The following is a 23045-nucleotide window of genomic DNA, read 5'->3' on the forward strand; positions in this document are numbered from 1 at the left end:
ACCGGGAGGGACAAATGGACAAGGGAGTCGTGCAGAGAGTGATCTTTGTGGAAAGCAGAAAGTGGGGAGGGGAGAACGATGTGCTTGGTGGTGGGATCTCATTGGAGATGGCGGAAATTATGGATGATTATGTGCTGGACGCGGACACTGGTGGGGCGGTAAGTGAGGACAAGAGGAGCCCTATCCCTGGTGGGGTGGCAGGAAGAAGGGGTGAGAGCAGACATACGCATGTAGCCCCCCTGGCCAGCCTCAGGGTCGCTCGGCTCGCTGTCGTCTAGGGAAACAGCCCTTGGCCCTGCCAAACTGGGAAATTAGTTTGTGTGGATGCTGTGTGATGTACCCCACCCCACTCAAATAACAGACAATACACCAGATACAATTAAATGATTTACAGTTTATAGATATTACTGGAACTATATAATTAATAGAGAATAAAATATAAAAGGAAAATAAAGGGTCCCACACTTATCAAAGTTCAATCGCTTTGTGCACAAACAGTTGGAGCTCAGGACCCTTCTTCTTCACCCTGCGACCCCTCGGACCACCTCAACCAGCTGCCTGGGACCAACAACGGTGGTCGACCAGACATTCCACATGAGTCGTCTCCGTCTCCTCGCTGAACGTCCCGCTCGGGGTCCGACCCCGTTAGCGGACTCACAGCACCTGGTCCATCCTCTGTCTCTCTCTCTCCTGCCTTCTGCCCCAAAACCCCGTGCATACAATATATTACAGACACACCAAAAGCAAAACAACTATCGAAATTGGTTCATTTGTCCTCTTATCAATAGATAATCCAAAACAAACTACTAGCGGGAAGGACTTTTTCAGCAGTTAACATAACAAAGAAGCCCTTTCAATTATAACATAACAAAGAAGCCATTTTAATTAGACTACGCAATGACATAAAAAAAAGAAACCCTTTACACGCAAAATGGAAGAGATGCGGTTGAGGGCAGTGTTGATGATGGAGGAAGGGAAGCCCCTTTCTTTGAAGAAGGAGGATATATCTTAAGCTTTGGAATGAAAACTCTCATCCTGAGAGCAGATGTGGTGGAGATGGAGGAATTGCGAGAAGGGGATGACATTTTTACAAGTAACAGGGTGGGAAGAGGTATAGTCCAGATAGCTGTGACAGTCAGTGGGTTTATAATAGCCATCAGTAGATAAACTGTCTCCAGAGACAGAGACAGAGAGGTAGAGAAAGGGAAGGGAAGTGTTGGAAATGGACTAGGTAAATTTGATGGCAGTTTGGAAGTTGGAGGCAAAGTTGATGAAGTTGATGAGCTCCTGGTGGGTGCAGGAAGCAATACCAATGCAGCTGTTGATGTAGCGTAGGAAAAGTAGTGGAATGACACCAGTGTAGGCTTGAAACATAGACTGTTCCACAACGCTGACAAAAAGGCAGGCATAACTGGGATCCATGCGAGTGCCCATGGCTACAACTTATTTTTGAAGGAAGTAGGAGGAGCCAAAGGAGAAATTGTTGAGAGTGAGGACGGATGGAGGAGAGTGGTGTAGAGGGGAACTGGTTGGATCTGGTGTCCAGAAAGAAACAGAGAGCTTTGTGGCCTTCCTGGCAGAGGATGGAGGTGTATAGAGACTGAACATCCACAGTGAAAATAAGATGCTCAGGACCAGGGAAATTGAAAGCATTGAAAGGATCAAGTGTGTGTGAAGTTGGTGGGTAGGGACTGAACCAGGGGGGATAAAACTGAGTCGAGGTATGCAGATGTGAGTTCAGTGGGCAGGAACAAGCTGAAACAATGGGTCTACCTGGACAGGCAGCTTTGCGGATCTTGGGTAGGAGGTAGAAATGGGAGGGGTGGGGTGAGGAAACTATGAGTTTGATGGCAGTGGATGGGAGATCCCCAGAACTAATAAGGTCAGTGATGGTGTGGGAGACAATGGCCTGGTGCTCCTTTGTGGGATCCTGTTCACGGGGTAAGCAGGAGGAGGTGTCTGACAGTTGTCGCCGGGCATCAGCAAGGTAGAGGTCCGTCCGCCAGACTACTACAGCACCCCCCTCACCTGCAGGTTTGATGGTGAGGTTAGGATTGGAGAGGGAGTGGAGAGCAGAGCAGAGCGTTTAGAAGGAGTAAGGTTGGAATTGTAGACCTGAGTGGTGAAGTTGAGACGGAAGAAGTCCTGTCGGCAGTTGGCAATGAAGAGATCCAGAGCAGGCCAAAGACCAGAATGGGGTGTCCAGGAAGAGGAGGATGGCTGAAGATGGGAGAAGGGGTCATTGGTGCGGGGTGGAGAGTCCTTGCCAAAGAAGTAGGTCAGGAGATGGAGGTAGCGGAAGAAGAGCTCAACGTCGTGGCGGGCAGGAGCTCACTGTGCCGTGGGTGCTGGGGACAAAGGTGAGGCCCTTACTGAGCACAGAACATTCTGTCTCAGGGAGGGGAATGTGAAGATCTGGTACGGATGACAGCTGTGATTGGTGGGAGAGACGGGGGTTGGTAGTGTCAGAGGAGAGGGGAGAGTTGGGATGTTCAGGGAAGGTGGGGTGAGAGGAAAATGGAGTCTCCAAGGACCCAAGAGCTGGCGGTAGGGCCTGAGGGACATTGGACTGCAGAGTGGTGGTGGGGGAAGGGGAGACAGTGGCTGTACGTAAAGTCCCGGAATGGACGTGCTATCCGATTCGGAGTTGGAGGTCGCACTATCGACACTTGGAAGGTGTCTGAGGTAATTGGAAACTGCATTAATGGTGGTGGTGTGCAGGTTCTGAATCTGTTCAGGATTATTGGGCTATCCACTCTACCTCTGCCTCTCATCATCTGTTCACCTCTGTTAGGTCACCACTCCTCTTCTTTCACTCCAAACAGAAAAGCCCTCGCTCGCTCAACCTATCTTAATAATGGTGCATACAGATCCCGATAAATCCCGTCTAAATCATCTCTGAAGCTTCTATATCCTTGGTATAATGAGGTGCCCAGAACAAGATCACAATATTCCAAGTGTGGTCTAACCCGTATTTCATAGAGCTTCAACATTACCTCTTGGATCTTAAACTCAGTCCCCTGATTAATGAAGGCCAACACACCATATTCCTTCTCAACAAATCTATCAACCTGTGTGGCACTTCGAGGGATCTATGGACATGGGCCCCAAAATCCTTCTGTTCCTCCACACTACCAATCATCCTGCCATTAACTTTGTTTACTACCTTCAAATTAGACCTTCCAAAATGTATCACTTCCCACTTTTCTGAGTTGAATTCCATCTGCCACTTCTCAGTCCAGTCAATGGCCCATTGCAACCTACAATAATCTTCCACAGTATGTACAACTTCACCAACCTTTATGTAATTTTACATTTACACTTACTCATCTAAGGCATTTATAAAAATCACAAAGTGTAGGGATCCCAGAACAGATCCCTGTGGAACACCAACCTCCAGGCAAAATACTCTCTATCTATTACTACCTCCTGCCTCCTTGCTCGATTTGGAAAGTTTCCTATCTGCTGTGATTGCTCTATTTTGTTATGTAGTAATGTGGTAAACTACCTCAACGACTACCATCCAGTAACATTTACATCCACAATGATGAAGTGCTTTGAGAGTTTGGTGATGAAACATATAAACCCCTGCCTGAGAAGCAAATTAGATCTGTTCCAATTAGCCTACAGGCAAAACAGATTCACAGCAGATGCCATTTCATTGGCTCTTCACTCAACCCTGGAACATCTGGACAGCAAAGATGCCGATGTCAGGATGTTCTTTACCAACTACAGCTGAGCATTCAATACCATCATCCCCTCAAAACTAATCAATAAGCTTCTTTCCTAGTGTAAGACTCCCAGAAGGTTAATTTGCAGGTTAAGTCTGTGGTAGTGAAGGCAAATGCAATATTTGCATTTATTTCAAGGGGAATAGAATATAAAAGCAAGGAGAAAATGCTGCGGATTCATAAGAAACCAGTCAGGCCGCACTTGGAGTATCATCAACAGTTTTGGGCCCCATATCTCAGAAAGAATGTGCTGTCATTGGAGAGAGTCCAGAGAAGGTTCATGAAGATGATTCTGGGACCGAAGCGGTTAACACATGAGGAGCGTTTGACAGCTTTGGGCCTGTACTCACTGGAATTTAGAAGAATGCGGAGGAATCTCATCGAAACCTACTGAATGTAGGAAGGACTTGACGGGGATGTGGAGAGGATGTTCGCTGTGGTGGGGGTATTCAGAACTAGAGGGCAGAGCCTCAAAACTGAGGGGTGACCTTTTAGAATAGAGGCAAGGTGTTTTTTTTTGCCAGGGAGTAGTAGATCTGTGGAATGCTCTACCACAGACAGCGGTGGAGGCCAAGTCTGTGGGTATATTTAAGGTGGAAGTTAAGCTGATCGGTCAGGGCATCGAAGGATATGGCGAGAAGGCAGGTGTATGGGATTGGGACAGTGATGGACTGCATGGCCTAATTCTGTTGTTATGTTTTATGGCCTTATGGTCTAAGACCTTGGCCTTAATACCTCCTTGTGCAATTGGACCTGAATTGCAGATCCCAGTCAGTTCGGATTGACAACAACATCGCCTCATCAGCACAGGTCCACCATAAGGCTGTGCTTAGTCCCCGGCTCTTCTCGCTTTGTACTTATGACTGTATGGCTAGGCACAGCTCCAGTGCCAGATTTAAGTTTGCTGATGGCAACCACTGTCGTAGGCCGAATCACAGGCGGTGATGAGTCAGCATACATTTGGGAGATTGAAAATCTGGCTGAGTGGTGCCATAACAACAACCTCTTACTCAATATCAGTGTAACTCAGGTTAATTAAACCCAAAAGATGTAGTGTTAGAAAGCTCCACCTGTGGAAGGATAAAAACGAGGTTTACTGCATTAAACAGAAACTTGGGAAAAAAACCTATACGAGAATGAGGCGTGGTTGACGCAGCGTGAGAAAACGAGAGAAACGCAGCAAACTATTAGAAAGTAAAGATATAAACTGTTAAAAGTGGAATTAATAGTGAGTATCTCTACTCTACTCTCTTGAAAACCTCAGGGTGAAACCCCTGGAGGAGAGAAGATAGTGATAAAAGATCGATTGAAGCTACAGCTATAACAAGACAATACGGCTGTAATGAGACAATGTTGGCAGAGACGAGTGTGCAAGAGCTCTACCGGGTAACCAGGAATTAGTTTTGTGAAACCACACCAAGGGATTTAGTGAGTTAAAACTTTTACTGTTCCGAGCGTATAAATTTGTGTGTGAGATGTGTTCAGTAGTGTTGTAACTGAAAATGTTTGGAAGTGACAGTGTGATATTGAGTTAATTTGAAATAGAAAATAGAATGTGTGTAAAAACTTACTGTTGTATACTGGCCAGAATTTTTTTTTTTGTGCAAGTGTTGTGAATCGACTTTTTGTGGATGATCAACTATTTCATCCAATGAAACAAGAAACAAGATGATGAGCCACACAAGATGAAAGATCCAGTGCGGGAACGAAATGTTTCATGATGTGGAGGACTTAATATGGTTGGATGTACAAGTTTATTTTCATTCATAGGATCTGAATTTGATTTTCTGCAAGAACTGACTATTTTTGCAAAGACTTTGAAAAGTTACTGAATGAGATTTACTTTGCTTAAAAGTTGTGATGTGGAGAATTGTCGTGAGGAGTTAAGCTGTAGAGATATACAAGTTTTGAATTTATAGACATACTGACTAGAACTGAAACTGAAGTTAACCATGATAGTTAAGAATAGGAATTCAATTAGTTTTCTAGGTGAACCAGGGATAAATAAAATAAAAGGTTAGTCTGTAAACCTTTAAATAGGGAATACCACTAGATCGAATTAGTCAGAGAAAATGGAGTAATAAAGGTTATTCTAATGAATATCACTGATTCTAACTAAACAGAAATTTGGAACCTAACAGAATGTTGGAATTTTGAATTGTTCTTACTCCTGTAAGTATTTTGTAGATTTTGTGTTTTTTAAAAATATAAACAAAACTTACCTCTAGAAGTGTATGTTTTCTATTCACTGCCTCCTTCGATACCTAGAGCTTCTGATGACCTTCTAGCACCTAGTGTAGTACCACATAATTTGATTTTCTCATAAAGAGTGTGGCACCAGTCGCAGAAGATAAGACCAGTGCTACACAGGTGTTACATCAGCAAGACCAAGGAGGCTGTTGAACAAAAAGGGATAACTTTACTCAACTTCACTTGCCCAATCACTGAAATGTCCCTACAACTTATGGACTCACTTTCAAGGACTTTTCATCTCACGTTCTCGATATTTATTGCTTAGTTATTTATTTATCATTATTATTCATTTCTTTTTGTATTTGCAGTTTGTTGTCTATTGCACACTGATTGAACACCCAAGTTGGTGTGTTATAGTTATTATTCTATTATGAATTTATTATGCCCACAAGAAAATGAATCTCAGGGTTGTATATGGTGACATATGTGTACTTTGAAAATAAATTTACTTTGAACTTTGATGGTATATTGACTGGCTGCATCACAGACTGGTATTGAAACACCAATTCCCTTGAACGGAAAAGGCTACATAAAGTAGTGAACATGGTTCTGTCCATCACGGGTAAAGCCCTCACCAACCATTGAGCACATCTATACAGAGCATTGTCCCAGGGAAAGCATCATCAGGGACACCCACCCCCCAGGTTATGCTTTCTTTTTGCTGCTGCCATCTGGAAGAAGGTACAGGAGCCTCAGGACTCACACCTCCAGGTTTAGGGACAGTTATTAACCCTCAACCATCAGGGTCCTCAACTTCACTTGCTCCATCACTGAAATGTTTCCACAACCCATGTACTCACTTTTAAGGATTTTTCATCTCATGGTCTTGATATTTAATGTTTATTTATTTATTATTATTTGTTATCTTTTTGAATGTGCACACTGGTATTTCATTGAATCTGTTATAGTTATTATTCTACAATAAATTTATTGAGTATGTCTGCAAATAAATGAATCCCAGGATTGTACATGGTGACATATATGTAACTTGATAATAAATTTACTTAGAACATTAAACTTTGTTCATTAATAAACATGTGAAAGTAATTTGTCCCTGAGGTGCTGCTTTGGGACTGAAAAGACTGTCCTCCATATCCACAACAGTGTTCCTCTAAGGCAGCCATAAATCAACAAGCTGGAGTCCTGACGAAGGGTCTCAGCCTGAAATGTCAACTGTACCTCTTCCTAGAGATGCTGCCTGGCCTGCTGCGTTCGCCAGCAACTTTGATATGTGTAGCTGGAGTTTTATGCTCATTCTCAATGGCATCTATTTTAAAGGTTCCTTTTTGCCAAAAGTCCTTGATGTCAAAATCAGATGCTTTCACTTCTCTCCTGTAAGCCAGGACAGTAATGGAGTCTGGAGGCAGATTTGCAGCACCAGTCCCTTTCCTAAACTCACTCATCATTGAGGCAGCTCATTATTCGGGTCCGTAGTCTTTTCAGTCCCCCCATTATTAATTGCATCACCAACACCCCTCCCCATTTCCAAACATTCCTACTTGTTACATCATTGACTACACCACTGGCATTTTCCCACTCTACTAATCTTCCCCACCGACAATCTCCAAGTCCTAATTAGTTTTCTTTCAGTGTCACTCTGTGATATTACAAAGCGAAGTCTTTGTGTAGAATTACGCATATAGAACCTATTGTACCGCACACAGCATCCGGTGCATCCTTGACAGTAGGATGATGGAGTGTCAGGCCCTCAAACCATGCTGGCATAGGCTCCCACGTAACATCACCTCAAAGCATAAGTTTTGTTCTCTTGATGTATTTTGGTATGGAGCCATAAAGAGAGAGCTTTCAGATGAATCAAGGTCCAAACACTGAGCCAAGTGGATAATATTGCACTTTTTGAGGCATCGGCCATCCTCTAATAAAGTGGTGTTTATTATCTGAAACTTGAGCAGGAAGGCAAGTATCAATTCTAATCAAACACGCACAATTCTTTGTGTCACAAGTTGGCAGGAGATTGTACGATAGGTTAAGGTAATGCACTTTCAGCCAGAGTTTGTAACATTGATTTGGAGACGTGAATTTGAATCAAAGCTAGGGAACTGAAGTGCAAGTAGCAGAATAATTTACAGAAACTAAAGCTTGTCCTGTTAACAGTAGCCAGTAGCTTACCAAATGGTATTACACTCACTGAGTTCAGCAAAAGAAACCTTCCTTCCTTACCCAGTCTGGCCTATATCTGCCTCTAGTCCCATCAATGTGGTCGACTCATAACTGTCTCCTGAATTCAAAGGCAATTGGAGATTGATAATAAATTCCAGAAATGTAAATGATGTTGGACCAACAAATAAATAGGTAACTAAGTAAGTCTAGCCATGGCCTAAATGAAGGTTTAAAATCAAACTGCATCATCCAGACTTCCAACCTCTAATTTCCAGGAAGGGTAAGTGCGTCAAATGAATGAATAGAATATATTTTTAAGAATATACGCAGTGTGTGAAAGATGTGTAGCTAACTGGAAGTAAGTAGGACCCCAGCGCTGGAGATGCTGGCCTGGGAGGGCATAATGTTGTGACTTGCTTTCCTTTCCAATGAACTTGGAAGAAGTGCTGGAGACAGTATTGGTGGTAACCCGAATACATTCATAACTCAGTTCTGACACAGTGAGTAGGTTACTCAACAGCATCCAAATAGCCACTCATTAAGCACAAAGCTAGAGGTGCTGTAAACCTACAATAAAAGTAGAAAATCTGAGCAAAGTTTAGCTGGTCAGGGAACAGGTGGGGATAATGGCCTGAAATAATTCTGCTTCTCTCTCTAATGAGGTGTTACCATGCCTGTGGAGAATTTCCACAATTCCCTGTTTTTAAATAAGCCAATTTTTAAACCAGGACTAGGCAAATTAAGACTGTGATTGTAATCCAGAAGGTTATAGTAACTACCCCTCTGGACTTGATCCACCTGTCCTTGGGAGATGAAATTCCCTTCTTTATTTTCCATAAGACCATAAAACATAGGAGCAGAATTGGGCCATTAAGCCCATCAAGTCTACCCCTCCGTTCTATGAAGGCTGATTTATGATCCCCCTCAGGCCCATTCCCCTGCCTTCTCCCCGTAACCTTTCACACTCTTACTAATCAAGATCCTATCAACTCCTGCTTTAACTGTACGAATGACTTGGCCTCCACAGCCATCTGTGGCAATGAATTCCACAGATTCTCCACTCTTTGGCTCAAGAAATTTGTCCTCATCTCTGTTTTCAAGGGCGTCCTTGTATTTTGAGGCTGTGCCCTCTGGTCTGAGACTCTCCCACAATAGCAAACATCCTCTTCATGTCCACTCTATCTAGGCTTTGTAATATTCGATGGGTTTCAATGAGACCCTCTTCATTCTTCTAAACTCTAGTGAGTACAGGCCCAGAACCATCAAACATTCCTCATACATTAGCCCTTTCATTCCCAAGATCATCCTTGGGAACCTCCTCTGGACCCTCTCCAATGGCGGCACATCCTTCCTTAGTTAAGGGACCCAAAACTGATTACCATATTCAAAGTATGGTCTTACCAATATCTTATAAAGCCTCAGAATTATGCCTTTTATATTCTAGTCCACTCGAAGTGAACACTAACCTTTAGAGAATCATGCACTAGGACTTCCAAGTCCCTTTGCACCTCTGATTTCTGAATTGGCTTCCCATTTAGAAAATAATGTATGCCTTTATTCCTTCTCCCAAAGTGCATGACCATACACTTCCCTACACCGTACTCCATCTGCCACTTGTTTGCCCATTCTCCTAATCTGTCCAAGACCTTCTGCAAATTCCCTGCTTCCTCAACGTTTCCTTCTCCTCCACCTATTTTTGTATTGTCTGCAAACCTGGCCACAAAGTCATCAATTCCATCATCCGGATCATTACCATTCTCAAACACATTACATAACTATGATTTGCTCAATAAAGTACAATCATGTTCACAGGGCAAATTTCGCTCTTTGCCATCTGACCAAATGGTTATCTCGTCACATCTGATTATAAAATAAAACTGAGCAGGAAATGAAAACTCAGGTAATATGGAGGCTGATGGAATATCTGGCCTTTTGCACTGTAACTTATAATGTCTACAGCTACAACACATGAGTCCTTGTTATGTTATTTACTGACAGATGTGTGGGAGAATGGTAGAATCTGAAACAGGTTGACAAGGATGTTCTTAGTGTTTATACTCTATACCTTTCACAAGACTCCTTGGAGCTATCTAGGCTAGATAGGTATGGTGCAGTACTTGCAAGAACTGACAGTTTTTTCTCTGAAACAATGTTAAATTGAGCCTATTCATGGATAGATAAAGTTCTTTCATACAACAGCACACACAAAATGGAGGAACTCAAGATTGGCTGCATGTGTATGCACATGGACGAGAACTAGCTCATGTATAGAAAGAGTTATATTTCGATAAACTACCTCATGAATAGAAGGAGTTATACTTCCGCACTGAGGTGAACCTATAGCAGTTTGTCACAGGCAAAATTTTGCAAGGCAGTCAGGATGATCTCTTTATCAGCACAAAAAGTGCTGTGTGGAATCCAAGCATTTTGAAGGAAGAACTGAAGTGATGTCACCATCACAGCATGAAATTGCAATGGTTTCATTGCACCCATGTGCTGAGATGGAATATTGTGGTCTAAATGCTAGTGGACTAAAACCTGTCAAAGGCAGGGTTGATGCTGACTTGCAATGCAAACATTACATGGAGTGCTGGCACAATGAAGCAGCATCCCCTCACCAGCCAGGCCATGCCCTCTTCGCGCTACTACCATCGGGAAGGGGTACAGAACCCTTAAGTCCCATACCACCAGGTTCAGGAACAGTTATTACCATAAACCATCAGGCTCCTTAACTGTCATAGATAACTTTATTCACCACTATTCTGAACTGATTCTATGACCTACGGAGTCACTTTCAAAAACTCTTTGCAACTCACGTTCTCAGAATTATTTTTGTTTGCACTGTTTGTTTTCTTTTGCACATTGATAGTTTGTCAGTCTTTGTCTGTTTGTGTATAGTTTTTTGTGAAGCCTATTGTATTTCTTTTTCCCGGTAAATGCCTATAAGAAAGTTATCCCATGGTAGACTAAGATAACATACGTACTTCAATCATAAACTTACTTTGAATTTTGAGGTTTTTTGAATGTACACAGAGTACTGTTCCTGTCTGAGAATAAATCAGTACTTCTTGTACCTTCCTGTCAGACTTAGTTATGGTGATTACACCATTAGCTATAGTGATTGCACTTCATAAGAACAATAATTTGAAAGTGGATTGATGTGCAACACAAAGTGATTTGATAGCAAATATTTTCTACTTCACTATAAAGTGGTGACATCTCCAGAGCCAACTTGAGATTCAAGTTGTAGCAAAGGTGCTGCCATCAATCATGATGGATAACAGGCAGGAACAGCCAATATTGTTTTGTTTGCATTTCTTAATAAAAGCAAATGTAACTACATTCAAATCAAGCTGAAGCATTATTTTCATTGGGAAGATGTTCCATCCATTGCTACTGGGAAAGGCTTATGCTCACATTGCAGATTCTAAGATTTGTGATGCGGATTCTAAAGCAGCAATTAGAATGAAGGCATTTTTCAGGATACAAAGGTGCCACAGTAACACTCCTAGTAGAGCTACTGCCTTACAGTGCCAGCGACCCAGATTCATTCCTGAACTTGGCACTCTCTGTGCGGAGTTTGCATGTTCTTCCTGAGACCATGTGTGTTTCCACCAGGAGCCCTGGTTTCCTCCCACGTCACAAAGATGGGCAAACTAGAAGGTTGATTGGCCATTGTAAGTTCTCCCTAGTGTGTTGGTAAGTGGTTGAATCTAGGAAATGTCAGTAAAATTACAAACATAGCAGTGGGAAGAGCTGAAGATGGCACCAGAGGTTTTTGCAGACCTGGTCCACTTTTTCCAGTTTGTCTGTGAAACAGTTTAATTTCTTCTCTTCTCATGTTTCTTTTTTCCTTTTCAAGGTGGCTAGGGTCCTGTCGGAGTCCATGGTCTACAGCTGCACTCTAAGTATGGTTCTTCACGGGTGGTGGGCTCTTGCACTTGGAACTTGCTGTGCAGCCCGGCATTTCAATATCTCCAGGAAGACACGAGCCTTTGGGTTGAGGCCCTGTGGATGGCCTACTTCCTTTCCGATGTCACTGACTGAAGCGTCACCGGGAGATAGCAACATTGAGACAGCAGTGTACGCTGCTGCCGAAAGAAGGCCATTGCACTCGAGTGATCTCTCTCTCTCTCTCCCCCGTGATGGTGCGTGAGAATCTGCGGGCCCTCGAGTTGGGAGAACTCGAATAAGTGACGCTGCAGATTGTAACATCAAAACAACGACCTGTTGGATTCTCTTCTTGTTTGGAGCAGGAGCGATATCTCTTTCTTCCTCGCTAGGAGACAGAGAGACTGTCTGAGATGTCAAAGTGTTGGGATGGGCAATGGTTTTTGAGTGACTCTAAATCACTGCCTCTGGGGGTTTTGTTATTTGCTTGCATGGTGGGTGGTAGGTGTTGATGCTTTTGCTGGAGAAAGTGGGATGGGGGAGGGCTGATTCTTATGCTGCTGCTTATGCAAGGGGGCGAGGAGGGCCTTGGGGTTCTAATGTTTTCTGTCATTCATTCTTTGTTTTTTTTCCTGTTTTGCGGATGTCTGCAAAGAGTAGGAATTTCATGTTGTATACTGTATCCATTCTCTGATATTAAACTGAACCATTGAATGGTCAATGTAGGATTTATCTAAAGGCTGATGGTCAGCACAGGTTTGATGGGCCAAATGGTCTGTTTCTGCTGTATCTGTCTCTGACTCTATGATTGTGAGTAATTTCATTTTTATAGTAAGATTATTTTATTGGACATTGCTCATCAAATTGAAGTATTATTGTTGAACTGTGATACAGATATCAAATAAAGGCATGATTTTGACATGGGATTTTCCTTACTTCAACCTGAAGCAAGTCTCCAACACACTCTGAGAGGGTAGACCAGTCAGGACAATAGGCCAAATAATTAAGCTTTAAAGAGACAACGAAGCAATGGTAATCACCTGAGAAAAAGAAAATCAATTCAGCAGAATGTTGAGGAATAATCAGTTATAAAGAAGGCAAGACAGTGATTATACTTCATCAGGAGTTTGAAGACATTTAGATTGTCAACAAATACACTCAAAAGCTTCTATAGTTGTACTGTGGAGAGCATTCTGACAGGCTGCATCACTGTCTGGTGTGGAGAGGCTACTGAACAAGACCGAAAGAAGCTGCAGAGAGCTGTAAATTTAGTCGGATCTTGGTTACTAGGCTACAAAGTACCCAGAACATCTTCAAGGAGTGGTGTCTCAGAAAGGCAGCGGCCATTATTAAGGACCCCCAGCGTGCAGGGCATGCCCTTTTCTCACTGTTACCATCAGGTAGGAGGTACAGAAGCCTGAAGTCACACACTCAGCAATTCAGGAACAGCTTCTTCCCCTCTGCCATCCAATTCCTGAATGGACTTTGAACCCGTTAGCACTACCTCACTTCTTTAATATACAATTATTTCTGGGTTTTGCGTGATTTTAATCTATTTAATATATATTATCTGTAAATTTATTTATTTATTTATTTATTTATTTATTTATTATTTTTCTCTTTCTTCTATATTATGTATTCCATTTAACTGCTGCTGCTAAGTCAACGAATTTCACAACACATGCCAGTGATAATAAACCTGACTCTGATACTGATACTCACTGATGGGACTACAGAGAAGAAATCCAAGTCTGTGATCCAGAAATTATTGCATAAAAGGTAGGAATAATCATGTGGATCAGATAGTCAGAGCAAGAGCCATGTCTGAGTCCACAGAGGCACAGTGTGATTTGAATCTGTTTGCTGGGGGTACGGGGTAATACAGGATGACACTGTGGCGGAGTGCCACAGAGCAGCATGGAGCCAAGCCAAAAGGTTATGCCATTCCATGAACTAAAACATAGCTGAGGGAGTCAAACCAATGAAGAATACCATTCAACAGAATGTGCAAATACAGTGGACAACACGAAAAAAATGCTGACAGTATTGTTTTCAAAGAGCAAATGTGTGGTGCATTTATGTAAGTACTGTATGTAACACGCTATAATGTTCCACTGTTAAGGTAATGGTCATGGTCATCCACTACCACCAAGGAAGACTCCAGTGTGGGATGTTTGCTTGTACCACTGGACCCAGACTTCTGAGGTCGAGAGTGTAGAACTGCCCCAATGCGATGGCTTTCGCACTTTAAAAACTGTCCCGCACAGGTTTCTCGTCATCATTGGACAAGATGGACAAACCACCACATTAACCCATTACTTGTCCATTAACATTGAGCAGAAAATGTCTGACTGAGTGGGAATTTATACCTTCCACGCAGTGATTTCCAGCACCGATTTCAGACCTTGGGAAGTCAGGCACACTCTTCCATTCATGGTGGACGTCCTGTACAGGTTTTGGCAGATAACAAGGGAAATAACACCCAGAAACCACATTTGTCAGAACAGTCCTGAGAATTCAAAGCTGAACTGTTACTTGAGCTTAGTTCCTGGTTTGGAGATGCACAGCTGGTGTTTTGTTGCTTTGCCAGGTTGAAAGATGTTGCTTTATTAGGAGAGGACTGTGTGACCTATTGAGTGAAAACAATATCCATTGTGCTCATTGACCTAGATTGTCAAGTCAAGTCAAATTTATTGTCATTTAACTATATACATGGATACCACCAAACGAGACAGCGTTTCTCCAGACCGGGGAGTAAAGCGCTGTAGTACACATTAACACACAGTAACTTAGGAAAATAAGAATTAAATCTACAAATGAATTGTGTGTAAATAAACAAACTAAAGTAACTGATTTAGTTCTCTCACGAGTTACTTCTTTTGAACCAATTGTCAAAGATGTCATCTGTACTGACTTTGATTTTGTACATTTAGCCAAGGCGAGTTTAGCCTGCCAGAAGCAAATAAAATGAAAAACCATGGAGGGAGGAAATAATGCAATGTGGCTACAAGATAAAAGATGGCCATAAAGGATGATAGATGTTGGCTCTTGTACGCAAGAATATATTGGTAGCTTGACCATTCAGGTGATGAGTGACTCCTGTGAGTTTGTGGTTCTGGTCTATTTCCAACTTCAACCAGATGGTCAGTATCCAACCTGGCCTCCTGTCAGATTCAGAAGGTATCTGAGCTAAGGGAAGGGCTTGTGTTTGGTATGGGTGTGACCACTGCCCAAGCAGCATATCAGACCATCTGTGTGGGCTTTGCTGGAACTCAGATTGGTGGTTGATGTAGGAGGACAATGCAGATTGGTAAGCAGAAGTCAGACTTTGGTAGGACAGGAGAAACACACAAGCCCAGGGTGTGCCATGCACTGTCAAGTGAGTAGGTGAGGGGTAGAATTTGAGGAGAATTGACAGGAATGTGGGGAGAATAAAACAGGATTACTGTAAATGCATGGTTGATGGCTGGTGCGCACTCAAATAGGCCGAAGAACCTGTTTCAACGCGACATGACTCTTGAGGGTGATGGGTATACTGAGCAAGCTGCCAGATGAAGTAGTGGAGATGAGTACATTTACAGTGTTAAAAGGATATTTAGACAGATACATTACATAGATGTGAAAGATTGAGAGGGAAATGATCCATGCATCCTGTAGATAAACATAGCTAGCTTCGATAGTCATCTTGGTCAGCAAGGACGAATTGGGTCATAGGGCCCGTTTCTCCAATGTATAACTCTATGACTCCATTAGTGAAATACGATTTAGCCAGGCATCTAATGAACAGCAAAGGCTCAGAGGAGGTAAATAAAATTTCATCCCTTGATTTCACCTTCACAGTCACCAGCACAGTGTGGGCAATTCAGAGGACAGCAGTACAGGGCATATAGCTTGCAGTCATTGGGTATTGGTACATAAGGTTCATTGTCTGTGGTGATGCACCCAGTGGATGCTGGGGAAATAGAATTCTTATCAATTCAGTGACAGGGCCACAATGGCAAAGCATAGAAACAATGACATCGCGCACTGTGGGAAGTCTACATTCCAGCAGCTTGACTCATCAGCAAGAGTGCTGACATGATTCCCTGGGAGGCTTTGACAGGGTAGACTTAGAGAGGATGTTTCCTCTTGTGGGAGAATCAAGAACAAATAATGTTTAAAAAGAAAGATTTGCCCATTTAAGATGCAGATGAAGTGAACCTTTATCTCTTGGTGATCGTGTGTCTATGGAATGCTTCCTCAAAGGTTGATGGAAAGAGAAAAAGTAGTTTCTTAGTAAGTGTAAGATGCACACTGCTCCTTTTCTCTGTATATTAATTTCAGGTAAGCAAGAACAAAAAGTACACTTCTCTATTAATAAGAGTCCTTAGAGAGCGCCCTTATACAAGGGATGATTAAATTGCAAGACACTGTAAATATCTCCAGCTTAAATGGAAGGAGCCCAATACATAAATGTTATCGTCCTCCAAGTGTGGTCTCACCAACATTCTAGATGAATGTGGCAAAACCTTCCTGTTCTTAAACTCCAGATGCTTGCCAAACCACCCTGTTGAACATCTCTGAGCTAAAGCAATGACTGTAGATTTATGACCTTGTATATCCAGTTCAGTCTGCCTCAGGGCTGACGATCAGTTCTCACTGCCAAGCTGATCAGTTCTCTCTGCGAGACCATAGACATGCCGTCAAGCTTCACTGTACCCAGTTAGCTCTCCATTTTGTAACATGTCTACATTTGCATTTCTACTTGTCTAACTTCTGCCATGCTGTTTTTGTCCTGGGCATCTCTAACACATCCTTAACTTATTCACATTCCTGGCCACAAAAGTCAATTAACCCTGAAGCTTATTCGGCTGTCTCTAATTACCTCCTCACAACAAAGTGATACTCACGTAAAGTAAGTTTCCCTTCCTATCATATTTTGAGATATTTTCTGCTCACCACTGAGCCAATAGGTCCCACTATTAGCTTGAACAAGGGAGTGCATCCTTGCAGAAGAGCGGGCACGTTGTGCGTTGTTCCACAGTGAGAATTGGATGGCCTCCAACAAGATCAGAACCTCATTGTAGGGTTTGGAGACTTGTGTGCGCAATGACCCAAGGAGCCAGGGCTTTGTGCTTTAGCTCTTGGTAAGGTCACCCATGCCAAGCAGGTCAAAGGGTAGAGGTGTGGCCACAGGTCTTCCAATTTCGGGGGTTCAGCTCAGGGCTAACAACCCTGACTGAGAAAACAAAATTGTTACAGAAACAGCAATGAAGAATTCTTCTATATCTGTGTGCGACAGTAGGGACAGACTGATGGAGGGCCTTCATTGCTGCCCTAAACGCCAGTGGCGTAATGGGCAGTAAGAATGATAAGAAGGGAATCAGATGGGTGAGACACTCCTCATTTTCAGTAGTTTATCCAGTTAAATGCGACCTCTTTTCCTTCACCCGGTGTGCTGTTGTCCAAGGAAATGTTTAACAAACCACTCGTTTCTGAGCTGGCTAGGTTTTGCACAAGCCTTGGCTGGCAAGGCATCTTTCATCACTTGCCACAACATTCCCTGTGGACTTTTACAGTCGGAGACAACAAATGCCAAAAAGGCAAAGTCTTTGAAAATTTGTACCGATGTTAAGAAGAAAACAACTAGTGATTAACCTGAAGGTTATTGATGACTGCTCTAATAGACTCCAAAGAGCCACCCTGAACATTTAGCATGCAAAGTTAAGACAGGTGGTCAGTCGCAGAATGATCTAACCAGGTCATATCTAGATAATTGCTAATTGTTTGTTGATATTTTTCGACCAATAACTTGCATTGCTGGCATTAATCATTGTATTCTGCTTGCTTTGCATACTTGGGGTGGACATATACTGCAAGCTTGCCATTACCATTTTGGTGTCCAAAATTAATTTGCTCATGTTTGTTCTAGATGTCATTTTGGAGCTAAAAGACTGATAATAACGCTCAGAAATTTATGCCACTGAGTCCAATATCTCATCCAGAAGTTTCCCATTATAAAGACTGGTACACTCTCTCCTTGGTTTTGGTAAATTAGCATGAAATAGGAGAACTAAACAAAGGTTGAAAGGTTGTCTGAGGTGTTAGCATTGGGAAATAGTGGAAAAAATTATATTATGAAATAAACAGTGTAAGGAAGGCTAGTACAATGGAAAGAACTTTAGAAAATCATTCAACAGCTTCTGATTATCACAACCAACGAAGTGTAAATACCTGACAAGTTAAAGATAGATAGAGGGATAGATAAAATGATAAAAAGAACATTGTTGAGTGGCCATGGAACTGACAAAGCCAAAGCAGAGAGATTGTTTCTACAACTATGTAAAGAATATGTGAAGCCTTTTTTAAAAAAATCTGCTTTCACCTCTGCACAGAACACCAGAAATATCATCACTTTGATCATTTAAGTAATATTTCTCATATTGAAATCATGCACAGAATGTTCTGGCATTGGAGTGTAATGAGATTGCATACCAGTGACACGGATGAACAGTTCTAAACAGAGTTTAGTCAAAAAATGTGAATAGAGGAATGGCTGAATACAATAAACAAATAAAACTTTTAACACAGTGCTGGATAACAAGAAGACAAGGTTGAAATGAAGTAACCAAAATGAATGCTCAAATAATATTTTTATATCTTAATTAATGGCTAGTATTAACAGGAAATCCCCTTCTTGTTCCCTGGGAGATTATACACTGTTCCGTCAATGCGCACTTTGATGCTTTAAACAATGGTTTATTTTTAGGTAGCACAGGTGGGTTGAGTTTCAGTGAATTTACCTATGAAATATAACTTAAGTAAATCAATGTCAGTGTGTGTCACTCTTGCCAACTTTGTAACCCTGTACTTTATAAAGGAGGCAGGAATGCAAAGATCCTGCCACAAACCACTGCACAGCAGGGCTGCAACAAAACTAGCCAGCCTCTGGATTCTGTTGATACATGGTTTGATGCAATGATGTATTTCCACAGTGTTATACTCGCTGCAATTACTTGTGAGTATGATGTTTGTTTTGCTGGAATTTTAATTAAGGCTATAATTTCCACATAGACCTTTCATTGCCAGATAAAAATATGCATCTTAATTTTTTAATTCTACTAATGAACAAGGATCCGATTTGCTGCAATAGTCCAGAATCATCATTGTACATGGAGACTGTAGCAAGGCTATTCACCTGGGTGTCTGAGCATTATTTGAAGAATAGCAATGGATACATTCTTGGGATCTTGTTCAAAGTTCTTACTATTTTCATTGCTATTTATCAGGACTAGCTACACATATTTTTGCCCGGTGAATCTATTACACTATAGCATCGTTGCAAACATAATTTATTGTTTGCAAAGCTCTTTGGAGAATCACCTGTTTGTTAAGATGAAGTCTAAATATGTTCTCTATATTTCTCTCCATTACTTTCCCTCTGTTCAGTCCTTCTAGCCCTCTTCCTCTTTCTCTCCCTCTCTCTCCACATCCCTCTCTTTTTCTATCTCTTTTGTAATAGCATGGCCTGATAAAGTAGACTGTATATTCTTGGAGCGGAATTTTAAATATGGTCATGTATTTACAAATTATGTTAGACTGTAAAAGTGTGAAGAAGAGGTAAGGGTTTCCTAGAAATTGCTTTTGTCAATATTACAGAAATTCATGCAGTTTAATTCCAACAAATGTGTTTAAAATTAGAGAAAGTACATCAGGCAATTATCTATCAAGAAATATGCTTTACATATCTGAGACAGACATATATTACAAGCTTGTCATTACATTTATGGTGTCCAAAAGTAATTTACCCATGTATGTCCTAGATGTCATTTTGGAGCTAAAAGACTCCAGAAAGCTAATACACTCAGAAATTTATGCCACTGAGTCCAATATCTCAACCAGAAGTTCCCATCATAAAGACTGTTATTGCCTTTTTTGTGGAACTATAAACTTCTATATGTGATTCTTCCTACATATACCCCCACCTTTCTGCGTGATTACGTCTTCTTAAATCTGTATGTTGCATATGTATCCCCTCTCCCATTTTTACCAATCTACTGTCATTGTTTTCTGCAACATTTTGTCTAGCTGTCTGTCCATCAGATAAAAGTTCTAAAGACTTAAGCACAAGACCTATGCTGTTCTTCCAAAGCAAAGCAGGAGCTGTGGTGCAGTTTTTAGCATAACAACTTTCACAGAAGACTTCTGACTTTCTCCTCTGGAGAGAGCTGTCCCATGCACTATATAGAACATCATAGCTCTTTGAGTGATGTCCAATTCAACACCTATCCATGGACAAAACTGTAGATGATCTGGCCACATACTTAATGACACTTTGCAGTGCGCCGTTTAGCTAATGTGCTTCCATGTATTGGAGAAGCTTAAACATTTCTATTTGCTCTAATCTTTGCTCGGGGAATATAGGCAATATTTGCTTCATAATTAGCCACTGGTGAAATTCCTGAAGACTGGTAGGTGGCTAATGCTGTTCCATTGTTTACGAAGGGTAGCAAGGTCAAGCCAAGGAACTACAGTCCGTTCAGCCTGACATCAGTAGTGGGATGTTAGCGGAACAAATTCTGAGGAAGAGGATCTACCAGCATTTGGATAGACAGAGTCTAATTAGGAGGAGTCAACGTGGCTTTGCATGTGCAGTCATGATTAATGAACCTTTTTGACTTTTTTGAAGAGGTAGCCAAAAAGGTAGTTGAGGGGATGGCAGTGGATGTTTTCTATTGGACTTTGAGGCCTTCAGCATGGTCCCACATGGTAGGCTGGTCTGTAAAGTTAGGTCCCTAGGAATCCAATGAGAACTGAACTCTGTTTTCCAGGTTAGAAATGTCATACACCAGAGGGCAAAAGTTTCAGAGGGGGTAAGTTTAAAGGGAACATGAGGGGCAAGTTCATTACTCAGAATATGGTAGCTACCTGGAATGAGTTACCACGAGTATTAATGGAATCAGGCAGTTTGGTGACACTTAAGAGATTTTTAGATTAGCACATGAATATGAAGGGAATAGGGGGATAGGAGTGATAACTAGAAGGAGGACAAACTTTAGGATAAATTGCATTGAAGGTTGGTACAACATCGTAGGCCAAATATCCTGTCCTGTGCTGTATGTTCATGTTCTATAACTAGTTAGGTGGATTCAAGACGGGTTCAGAGTTAGGAAGCAGAGGGTGATGGTTGAAGGCTATTTCTCAGATTGGAGGCCAGTAACTCGTGGTGTGCCTCAGTGTCTGGTACTGGAACCCTTGTAAGTTGTTATTTATATACAGTAATTGACCTGGACGTGAACGCACAAGGCTCGATCATTATGTTTGAAGATGACATGAAGTTAGGAGGTATTGTTGATAATGAATATGGTCATCATTGATTACAGAGGGACCTTGATCAGTTAGGAAAGTGGGCTGAGGAGAACCAAATGGATTTCAGTGCAATTAAGTATAACTGATGCACTTTAGAAAGTCAAACCAGCACAGAACTTATACTACGAATGGTAGAGCACTTGGGAAGTGTAATAGAACAGAGGTATTTAAGAGTACAAGTGCAGAGTGTATTGAAAGTGGTATTAATGGTAGACACGGAGGTGAAAAAGGCATTTAGGAAGCTGACCTTCATCAGTCAGAGTATTGAGTATATATGTTGCTGTTGTATAAATCATTGGTGAGGCTGTATCATTTGAGAAGCACTTGTTTAGGAATATGAAGGGGTGGGGCTTAGAGGGATATGAGTGGAACACAGGAAATTGGGACTAGCTGGGAGGGCACTGTGGTTGTCAAGGACTTGTTGGAGTGAAAGGCTTGTATCTATGCTGTATCACTCTATTGTATTCTGACTTTCTGTAAGGTGCCATGGAAAAATAAATTATTTATTTTGTTGATGTGATCTCTATAATTCTCTGCATTTCTGTCTTCAAAGTTCAACGATCAAAGTAAATTTATTATCTAAGTACATACAATATATGTCACCATATACAACCCTGAGATTTATTTTCTTACATGCATACACAGTAAGTTCAAGAAACAATGAAAGACCATATCCAACAGAATGAACAAGCAACCATTGTGCAGAGGACAACAAACTATGCAAATACGAAAGAGAAAATAATTGTAGTAGTGATAATAATAACAGAGCACAACCCAGGAGAATGAAGAAATTATCACTGCTGAAAAAAAAGTTACCCAATGGAAGATCATGACTCTTCAAGAAAAAGAATTTCAGGATGTATATTGCATACATTTCTCTGACATTAAATGTACCTTTGAAAGAAGGGTGAGAGGCAGAAGAAAGGAAACTATAAGCCAGTTAGTCTGACCTCAGTGATTGGGAAAATGTTGGAGTCGATTTTTACAGATGAGGTCTCTGGGTACGTGGAGGCACATGATAAAATTGGCCATAGTCAACATGGTTTTCTCAAGGCAAAATCTTCCCTGACAAATCTGTTGGTATTCTTTGAAGAAATAACAATCAGGATAGACAAAGGAGAATCGGTGGATGTTGTGTATTTGGATTTTCAGAAGGCGTTTGACAAGGTGCCACACATGAGGCTGTTTAACAAGCTGAGAGTCTATGGCATTACAGGAAAGATTCTAGCATGGGTTCATTGGCAGGAGGCAAAGAGTGAGAGTAAATTGAGCCTTTTCTGACTGGCTGTCAGTGACTAATGGTGTTCCACAGGGAGTCTGTGTTGGGACAGCTTTTTTATGTTATATGCCAATGATTTGAATGATGGAATTGATGACCTTTGAAAGTTTGCAGACAATATGAATACAGGTGGAGGGGCAGGTAGTTTTGAGGAAATAGAGATGCTACAGAAGGACAGACAGATTAGGAGAATGGGCAAAGAAATGGCAGGTGTGCATGGTCACGTACTTTGGTAGAAGAAATTAAAGAGTTGAGTATTTTCTAAATGGAGAGAAAATACAAAAAATCTCAGGTGCAAAGGAACTTAGGAGTCATTGTGCAGGATTCCCTAATGGCTAATTTGCAGGTTGAGTCTGTCGTGAGGAAAGCAAATGCAATGTTAGCATTCATTTCAAGAGGATTGGAATATAAAAACAAGGATG

The 23045-nt window shown here is 41.6% G+C and overlaps 1 protein-coding gene across 1 annotated transcript in view; it reads left to right on the top strand.

Annotated features, from left to right (window-relative positions):
* LOC140197043 (uncharacterized) overlaps positions 1 to 23045 on the top strand; it is a 128185-nt gene that overhangs the window by 59612 nt on the left and 45528 nt on the right. The window contains exon 17 of the mRNA XM_072256974.1: positions 18856 to 18993. Within this exon, the coding sequence (XP_072113075.1) occupies positions 18856 to 18993 (138 nt within the window). The remainder of the gene's footprint in view (positions 1 to 18855; positions 18994 to 23045) is intronic.

The sequence above is a fragment of the Mobula birostris genome, chromosome 4 (assembly GCF_030028105.1).
Source record: "Mobula birostris isolate sMobBir1 chromosome 4, sMobBir1.hap1, whole genome shotgun sequence".
Classification (NCBI taxonomy): domain Eukaryota; kingdom Metazoa; phylum Chordata; class Chondrichthyes; order Myliobatiformes; family Myliobatidae; genus Mobula; species Mobula birostris.